Source organism: Arachis ipaensis, chromosome B03 (genome assembly GCF_000816755.2).
Source record: "Arachis ipaensis cultivar K30076 chromosome B03, Araip1.1, whole genome shotgun sequence".
Taxonomy (NCBI): domain Eukaryota; kingdom Viridiplantae; phylum Streptophyta; class Magnoliopsida; order Fabales; family Fabaceae; genus Arachis; species Arachis ipaensis.
The window spans coordinates 11,648,100-11,658,267 of record NC_029787.2 but is presented as its reverse complement, the minus strand read 5'-3'; the positions used below and the strand labels follow the sequence as shown (position 1 = coordinate 11,658,267).

The window sequence follows — 10,168 nt, the reverse complement described above, 5'->3', positions numbered from 1 at the left end:
ACTGGATGTAGGCTGCACTGCACTTAGCAGCCGAACCAGGATATATCTGGGTGTAATCTTCCTTCTATCCTACTCCATTTCTGTTTTCTACTGCACAGGAGCAAAAAACAAAAAATTTCTCGTGCCAAGTGACGAGACAAAATGAAAATGTCTCGTGGCTAGGGACGAGCTAAAAACAGAAAAGTCTCCTCTAAATCCAGCAAGTGTTAGCAAGCAAAAAGGGGCTAATAAGAATTATATATAAATTATCAAATAAATATTTTATAAAATATTTTTAATATAAAATAATTTAAATTTAACATTAATTTACATATTATCTAATCAGTTTTTAAACAATATTAAAATATACTATATAGTAATATTAATTTATCTCCCTATACATAGCGTAAATCTCATTCTAGTAATATATAAATTCTTAAGTTTACTATAAACTTTTATATATCAATACGAGATGTATTTTGTAATAAGATAGAGAATAGTATTAGATGTCATAATTTTTTAAATTAATTATCTAATCATAAATTATATTATAGAATGAAACATAATGTAACATACTAGAACTATTACTATAACACTATATCATATATGGTGATTGAAAAAAGTGAATAGTCATAATATAATTTAAATGGACAAATATGATAATCATTTAGAAGGTTTTAATGGTACAATAACATTTAAATACCAATTATAATGATAAGTGTTAAGGCTAAATTTGATTGAAACTCAACATTTATACTACTTCTGGATTCTCTGATATTATGAGCTCACATCCATCCTTCATTTCCAAATTTGCTAGCGCATCAGACAATGCTTGGGAGGGTGTCACAACTTTTACTTGTCTCAGGGAAGTCAAAGAGCACAGTTCATCTGGGAGATCGTCCAATCTTTCACAGTCTCTGATAAGCAGAGTTTGAAGGCATGGCATTGCACCATTGCCTAATTTCCATTTGTGAACATTCAGGCACTCCATCTCAAAAACCTGCAGCTGTGAGAAACTGCCTGCACTGCAATTAATCTCAAAGGAAAAACGAAATCTATGTGCTATGAATTCAGATTCTGCAGTGGATTGTGCTACTGTCTCCTGCTTCTTTGTGCACCATGAAAAAACTCTTGAGCCTAAACTGAAACAATATCCGGAAGTGCTCTTCATGTCATCAATGGATCCAGCCCAGTCACTATCAGAGAATCCACACAACTTGAAATTTTGACAGCTCTCAAACTTCACACCATAATCAACAGTACCTTTAATATATCTCAATACCCTTCTTGCTGCCTTTAAATGCATTTCACTAGCACAATGCATAAATCGAGAGAGAAGACTTACAGCAAACAAAATGTCCGGCCTTGTTGCAGTGAGATACATTAAACATCCAATCAAGCTCCTGTAATAGCCTCAGTAAAGAGACATGATCTTGCCTTTGCCTTCCTTGTTTTTTTCTCCTTGTGCAATTTTATTTGAGCCATGGTAGGATTGTTTGGCAGCGGAGAAATTTCGTAATCCTCTTCCACGGCTTCCCAAAGGTCCAATGCCTCCAAATAAGACTCCATTTTAACTGCCCAAAGGTCATAGTTTTCTCCATCAAAGGTGGGCGGAGCAATTTGTGAGAGACTTGCTTCACCTTCCATTTTCACAGGCCCCGTAAGAAGAATGCTGTGATACCAGTTTGTTGGTTTATGGTATAACCAGAAATATTTAGGACAGAGATATAAGAAAAATACGTAGGTGAAAGGAATGGGAATCACACATTTTTACTTTACTGAAGCAGTACATTTATAGGATTTTAATCCATGACACTACCACATCACCACTAAACTAGGAAGTGGGATGAACAGAAACTGCCACATACCTACTAGATAAGGAAGTGGAATAACAAAAACTACTTTTCTCCTAAAGTGCAGGAACCACTAATTGACTAAAACAACAAACTGAAACAATAATAAATAAAGAAAAACTTAATGCAGTCCAAAAGCAAATAATTAACAAAAAGCAATATCACACGTTGCAAGGTCCAAAGCTCTACGAACTTCTAATGTTCTCAGATTCGACAACTGCTGCAGGCTTTGTAACAATTCAATTGGTTTGAGCCCGATCTTCCTTTCCATGTGCTTGTACTTTGTACGCACTGGTGGCCATTCACTCTTCCTAAAGGAAAGTGTCAACTTGTTCAGATGAGTTAATCGCCGTAGGCTTGACAACAACTCATGCACATTATTTTTCTTGACCGAGGAGATGTGCAAACCCAACTTTCGTAGCTTGGGAAACCTTCCTTTCTCTATCATGCGTGCAATCTCACTATTGAATTTAATCATAGAGATTGTTTGCAGATTCCACATGACTTGATCACCTGCTTTTGAACCATGCTGGCCTCGTAGGATCATGATTCCTCTACACTTTAAATGCCTAAGTTGTTTGAGGTTCCATACTCCCCTAGGGAGATATGTTGCATCATCCGGCCCATATATGTCCAAAGTTTGTAAATTTTCGAGTGTGCATATAGAATCTGGAATGACTTTGCCTCTTGTGCATATTCTTACATACCTTAAATGGATAAATAAGCCCAAGTTGGAAGGGACCTTGCTGCAAACGTTTTGCCCAAGATCTAATACCCGAACCAGTTTGAAGAATTTGAAAAGCCATTTCTTCTCCTTGTGGGTAAAAGCATACCCTTTTGGGTCAAGGCAAAACAAAGAGCGGACACATGAATGGTCATTGTTGCTTGAAGAAACGTAGCCACGCATGCCGCATTGGATAGAAAGCCTGCGTGGTTTTGATCTCCAAAAAATGTTACTATTTGTGCAAACCTCAAAAAGCTTGTCCTCTTTGCTCTCAGTTATGCAAAGATCACGAAGAAGATCATGGATGCGACATGCTTTCACATCTCCATTAACATTCACTCGCGATGCTTGAACCAAGCTACGATCAATGAGCTCATACAAGTAATCTTCTGCAACTTCCTCTACATCTCTGTTCCCAGTTTGTTGAATAAATCCCTCAGCAACCCATTTTTGTAGCAATGGCCTTACAGAGATCTCACAATCTTCAGGGTAGATCCCCAAATACAGAAAGCAGGGCTTTAGTCTCCTAGGCAAGTTGTCGTAGCTGAGTTTGAGTACAATGTCCTTGACTTGGGTCTCATCTTGAGTAAGATACCAGTTGACATGTCCCACAACTTTGGACCATTCCTTGTATGACTTCCCCTTGTTTGCCAGTAACCCTCCCAAAACAACAATGGAGAGTGGCAAACCGCCACAACTTTTGACCATCTGTTTTCCAAGATGCTCTATATCAGAAGGACACTCTTCTCCTCGAAACACTTTCCTAGAAAAGAGTTCCCAACTTTCATGATCACCGAGTAATTGAAGGTAATAAGGAGGATAATATGGACTTGTATGGGATGCCACCTCTTTCAAACGGCTAGTAATGAGTATTTTGCTACCATTATTGTCATTTGGAAAAGCATCTTTTACATCATCCCAGTCTTGAGTCTTCCAGAGGTCATCAAGGACTACCAGATACTTTTTCATGCTCAAGAAATTCCGCACCCTGAGCTTTAGTTCGTCCACACCCAAGCTAGAGAGGCCACCTGGTTGTATTTTCCGCACCATGAGCTTTAGTTCGTCCACACCCAAGCTAGAGATATCACCTGGTTTCTGTATTCTCTTGTGTTTCTTTCCCTTCTTTTTCTTCCCAAGCTCGCTCTCAGCGTTAGGCATCAAACAGTTGATAAGGCGAAGCAAAAGCTCCTTAACTCGGCAGTCATTTGACACATAAACCCATGCACGACAATGGAAATATGACATCACCTCATCCGTGTTATAGACCTTTCGAGCAAGGGTGGTTTTGCCCAACCCACCCATACCGATGATGGACACAACGTTGCTTTGGGAACTCTCTTTCTTAAGCAGCTGGATCACTGCCTTGGATTCACCAACAAAACCAACTACATCATGCTCCTCCACATTTCTTCTTCTCCTGTGCAGCAACAGCACCTTCTCCTCGTCCTCTATTGCTGATGATGATTCACCTTCTTGTTGAAAGACATCGCTGAGCTTCATCTTGTTCTCTCTTATGTCATTGACAGTGGCTTTTATGCTGTCTATTTTCACAACCACATCACGGAGCAACTTTCCATGTTCAAAACCACGGAGCATCTTCCCCAGCATGGTTCGACGTCTGTGCATAGCCACGTTGACAACAAAGGTGTCGATGACATCCTCAGCTTGGTGCGCAACATCTCTGATCTGACGAAGAATTTCTTTGTAAATTTCTTTCTTGGTTTTCCCTTCAGATGTTTTGAGGAACACGTTTATCAGGCTGAGCTCATTTTGAAGGGTTGTAACCCTGTTATCCACGCCACATAGCAGATTGGCTTCACGTGCTAGCAATTGGGACAAGTTGTCTAGGACAAAGGAAATCACACTATCTGCCATCGAAGGGGTGTGTATGTAAGTAAGGAACGGATTGAATTTGTGTTTAGAAACTGAACTGATGATGGTTGATGTAGGAAACTGATGTTTGGGAAGGACTGAAGAGTGAAGAGCGATCTAATAAAATCTTTTCCTAAAATCTCTGTCAAGTTAAGATTGAAGTAAGGAGAAACACTGTGTGAAGTGTGAATGGAAATTAAAGTGGAATGTAATAATGCAGTTGATAAAATTATTCCAGACAGCTTTATTGTACCTTTGTCTTCTCCTCAATGCCTCAACTATATATGCAAAACGTTAAGCTGCATTATTGCACCTTCTACATAGGATGCTGTTTCCAGTTTACTTTTACTGCATTATTACTATATCTTCTCAAATTTACTATTTTCCATTGTTTTCTTTAACCACTCTATAACTTTATCCTGCGCTTCTACATGTACTTGAGGATCTATCTTAGATTGAATATGGAATTATACACAGGTATATGATTCAAATCCGCGCACAAAATTAATATTATAAACTTTTTATATATAATTTTTTAGATAATTTACAATGATAAATGATTTTTTATGTTATAATTAATGTAACTCTTAAAATAAATTATTGTAAAATATATTTTTTGCACAGTCACGTAAAAAATAATTCCTGCAATATTACAGAATAATAATTAAAAATGAATAATTAAAGTTCGTCATATGCAATATTTTGTAGTTATTTTCTTAGTATTGTTGTATTTGATTATTTTGTACATATAACACTAAACAAACTTACAAATCAAATATGAATATTGGTTTGTTTCTTTAATGATATACTCTATGGTGTAATTTTGATGTTATGTTAAAATTAAAAGTGATTGGAGAGATTTTTAAAAACTCATGTGCGAAATTATGAGATCAATTAAGTAATACTAGTAAAAGTGTTGTTGATAATATAATAAGTAGATCATAATTATATGTAATTTAAATATTTTTAATTAAAAATTATTATTATTATTTTAATAGCATTTAACTGTTACTTTATAATTAAAATGTTTAATTTTATACACTACTATTATAGTATATCTATTTATATGTATAATTTATATGTATAAATAAACGAGCAAAATTATGGATGAATTTTCAAGTGAAACATTGAAAAGAACCATGCCATAGCAATACACAGGTAAATAATGAGTTCCTGGGATGCATAATGCATCAAGTGAAAAACAAAACCAGCAATTTTGTTAATCATTAAATTCCAGAGTTGAATGTAGTACATCAAACCTTTCATTTTCGGAGGATGAAATGTATCAGGAATTCATAATACATATATTGATTCTGACCCAAAATAAAAAAGAAAAGAAAATGAAACTGAAAGAAAAGTGGTTCAAACACAACAATTTCTGGTTCTGAATTCCATAAAAATAGGAATTACCCTTTCTGATTATGAGCTCATGCCCATCCTTCATTTCCATATCTTTTAGTCTCATACATAATGCTTCAGAAGGTAGCTAAATATGCACTTGTCTTAGAGCAACCAAAGGCCACAAATTATTTGAGAATCATCTTGTTCGGCTGATCCGAATCCATACTTAGAGGATTTGGAGCCTAAGATTACAGCTTCCATAAACCGTAGGCTCCAAAGACCAGTAATTATGGACGATATCAAAAGAGCTACATTTAGTGTTCATGTTCAGAGTGTTCCTGGTGATGACGGGTTTACAGCTAAGTTTTTTCACTTTTTTTGGGATATAGTTGGAGGTGACGTTTTTAAGGCAGTGAGAAGTTTCTTTCACAGTGGCAGAATTTTAAAAAGCTTCAATCATACTCAAATTTGTTTGATTCCAAAAGTGCCAGATGCCAGTGACATGACTCAGGTACGACCGATCAATTTGTCTTCAGTTATGTATAAAATTATTTCTAAAGTTATGGTGCACTGATTACAAGGTATTATGAATAAAATTATAAGTCCAAACCAGAGTGCGTTTCTCAAAGGAAGACTCATTTCAGATAATATTCTAATTGCCCACGAATGTATGCACTATTTGAAAAATAAGAGAAGTGGGGCAGAGCATGAGATGGCTATTAAACTAGACATGAGCAAAGCTTATGACAGGGTTGAATGACATTTTTTATGGTATATTATGGATAAACTGGGGTTTGATGCTAAATGGATTAACTGGACTAAGGAATTGGTAACGACTGTTTTTTACTCTGTTGTTGTGGAAGGTCAACCTTTTGGCTATTTTAGGCCAAATAGAGGCATTCGACAGGGTGACCCCCTATCTCCATATCTCTTTCTTTTTTGTGTAGAAGGGCTTTCCTTCTTGCTACACAAGGCAGAGCAAAACAGATTAATTCAAGGAGTTCAAGTTAATCGGAGATGCCAAACAGTTAATCACCTTTTGTTTGCTGATGATTTAATCATTTTTTGCAAGAGCGCACCTAATACAAGTCAAAGCATTCTAGAATTGCTAGAGACCTATGAGGGTTTCAGTGGGCAAAAAGTCAATTTGAATAAGTCGGCTATCTTTTTCAGTCACAACACACCTCAAAACACAAGACTAGCAGTTGCTCAGACACTAAATATTGAACATTCTCGCAATTTTGGTGGGGTCAAAAAGGCGCAGAACGAAGAATTGTATGGATTAAATGGGACACAATGATGAGACCGAAGAAAGATGGAGGGCTGGGGATCAAGGATCTAAGGACGCAAAATTTGGCTTTATTGGGCAAGCAATGTTGGCGTCTAATGAAATACCCTAATTCTACTATATCAAGAATGCTCAAAGCTAAATATTTCAGATATACAGATTTCCTACATGCAGAGATAGGAAGCGTACCGTCGTAGGGTTGGAGAAGTGTTCTTGAAGGGCGCAAGGTGATCGAGAAAGGCTTGTTATGGAAAATAGGCTCCGGCACTAATGTTCGCATCTTCCATGACCCTTGGCTCCCACCACTAGTTTCCCTTAATGTCCCTCAAAATGCACTCACAATCCCGCCAAATCTGCAAGTGTATTACGTTAGTGCGTTACTAAATCCTGATAGAAGCTGGAATAGAAATCTGATTGAGTCGATTTTTTCAGTTGATATATGCAATAAAAATTTTTTAATCAAACCAAGAGAGGAGGAGGATGAAGTTAATTGGTGCTAGACAAAATCTGGTATATATGAAGTTGGGTCAGGATACAAAATTGCTTATGGATTCTTTCATTCTCCTACTTCATTGAGGCTCCAAAACATACACAACAGAGTCTGGAATAGCATTTGGGAGTTGAAATTACCACATAAAATTAAGATTTTTCTATGAAAAAGTCTTCATGAAAAGCTTCCAGTGTTGCAACAAGTTCACAGCCGGTTCGCATCCACTCCTGCCACTTGTCCAAGATGCATGTTGAAGGCTGAATCAATTTCTCATGCTTTGTTTCAATGCCCCCTGTCTTCAATAATATGGAGCCTAAGCTTAATAACCCCTGACCTATGGATGAGAGAAGAAGAACCTTTTTGACGGTAGACAAAAGACCCTCCTCATAGCGGCGCTGTGTTGGAGCACTTGGAAAGCGAGGAATCGGTGTGTTTTTGAGAAGGTAATAAGCCCGGCACCAGAGATAGTGAAAGAAGCCAGCAATTTAGTGTGTGAACTCGTGAGCCATACCTGATAGATGCTACTAATTTTCTTTACTCTTACTTTACTCTTCTTTAAACTCTTAGTCTTTCAGTCACAGTTGGTGATAAATGGGAATACCCAATTCTTTTGTACTTCCTTATGAAAACACTTTTACTTTATATTAATAAAATAACATTTATCTTTGAAAAAAAAATAAATGTGAAGCTTCACTTCCATTATAATAAAGATCGAAAGTCCATTTGACAGATTGTCGACCCAATGAGTCTACGATCTGCACGAGTAAAGTAACTTTTAAAATTTTTCAAATGGACTCTAAGTCTATTAACATGATTTTCACAAAAATATAATAGAGTTCAATCATTAATATAAAATAAAATGAGTGCTACACATACAAGTCATTTGGTTTATAAGTCATTATACAAGTTGGGAGAAACTTAACAAAAAACACGCTGACCCATATACGATTTTCATGGCGTGTTCCTCCTTCTCCTCCTTTTCTTCCTTCTTCTTCTTCTTCTTCTTCTCCTCTTCTTCCTTCTTCTTCTCCTTTTTCTTCTCCTACTCTTCTTCTTCTTCCTCTATGAAAACGAGTTTCTTGTCAAATTTGATCTCCTTCATGCGTTCTCTCTTTGTCTTTCATTCGTTGTTTTATCTGTGTTTATCACTGGTATTCTTGCTTCGTTTTTTTTTTTATTTTCATGATTTCTGAAATCAAGCTTTGAAATCGTTTTGAAGATAATGGAACTTCAGAAATACACCCAAACGATTACAGAAATACACCCAAACAATTACAGAAATACACTCAAACGGTCACAGGAATTTACCCAAACGATTATAAAAATACACCAAAGGATTACAGAAATACACCCAAAGGATTACGAAAATACACCCAAAGGATTTAAGAAATACACCCAAAATTCGTTGAAGTACACCTTATGCATAATTCAGAACTCTTTCTCTTTCTCCTCCTCATTTTCTGCTGTTTCTTCTTCTTCAAAAACGATTTCAGGGTTTGATGTCAAAAAACAATGGAAATCGAGAATAACGAAGAAAGAAAACAGAGAGAAAAGCACGTAAAAGAAGAAGGAGAAAGAGAAGGCAAGAAACGAAAGAAAAGAAAAAGAAGAAGAAGAAGAAGTGGAAGAGGAAGAAGAACGTGTAGCAAGAAGAAGAAGAAGGTGCAGAAGATGAGGAGGAAGAAGATGAAAAACGTGTGGTCAAGAAGAACGAGGAGAAACACGACGATGAAGATGAAACACTTCAAAAACGAAGAAGAAGAAGAGGCACGAAAAAAGAAGAAGGAGAAGAAAAAGAGGAGACATGGAAAAAGAGAAAGAAGAAGAAATAAATGACTTGTATGACTTGTATGTGAAAAGACTTGTATGTGGAGAATTTCTCATAAAATAAATACAAAGTTCATTGCATAATCCCAATTGAATAGAAACCGTTAGTTAAATATAGGTTCACATGATTTTTCCTTTACACATTAGTGAACCATCTGAATTGAAAAATTCAGTTATTTAACAGAACTTGTTTGTACAGGATGAACTGACAACGTCATTAGTACAACAGTGTCAAAGGTCTCAATGTGATGTGCAAAGAATAGCTGAGACTTCTGGGGACAATGAAGCACTTCTTTTTGAGGCATTGAATCTGAATGATGAGATTCAAAAGGTTCTAACCAAGTATCAAGAATTCAACAAGCCTACAGCTCCTCCTGCTCTGCCTACATTTACTCCACTCCAACCGGTCGAGGCAGAGGAATCACCCGGCCGGAACACAACTGAAGATGATGATGATGATGATGATGCCTTGATTAGGAAGCCAAGTGATTCAAGGGTTGGATTGAGCCATGATGACATGATGCATGATCTTGATGAGATGATTTTTGGCAAAAGAGGTGTTGGAGATGATCCTACCAACCACCACCAATCATCAAAGCATGATCTCATCTCCTTCTAATTATTTATGTTTGCAACAAACGACACATAATCTTAATTAGTTATATACTTAATTACTAGTTACTTCTATAATATATTAGATCATGGTTTTGAACTTTGTTCTTCAAACTCTGTTGATTTGTTTAAATTGTACCCTATAAATATATATAAAGTTGAAAAAATATAAATTAAATGCG

General features: G+C 36.4%; 2 protein-coding genes across 2 annotated transcripts in view; both read right to left on the bottom strand.

Annotated features, from left to right (window-relative positions):
- The window catches only part of LOC107629518 (putative disease resistance RPP13-like protein 3), a 24,995-nt gene continuing 15,481 nt past the window's right edge, over positions 655 to 10,168 (bottom strand). The window contains exon 2 of the mRNA XM_021118152.1: positions 655 to 1,022. Coding sequence (XP_020973811.1) covers positions 731 to 1,022 — 292 coding nt within the window. The 3' untranslated portion in view covers positions 655 to 730. The remainder of the gene's footprint in view (positions 1,023 to 10,168) is intronic.
- LOC110269956 (putative disease resistance RPP13-like protein 3) lies at positions 1,725 to 4,694 on the bottom strand. Its single transcript, XM_021118153.1, has one exon. The coding sequence runs from the start codon at positions 4,429 to 4,431 to the stop codon at positions 1,978 to 1,980; it is 2,454 nt and encodes an 817-aa protein (XP_020973812.1). The 5' UTR covers positions 4,432 to 4,694; the 3' UTR covers positions 1,725 to 1,977.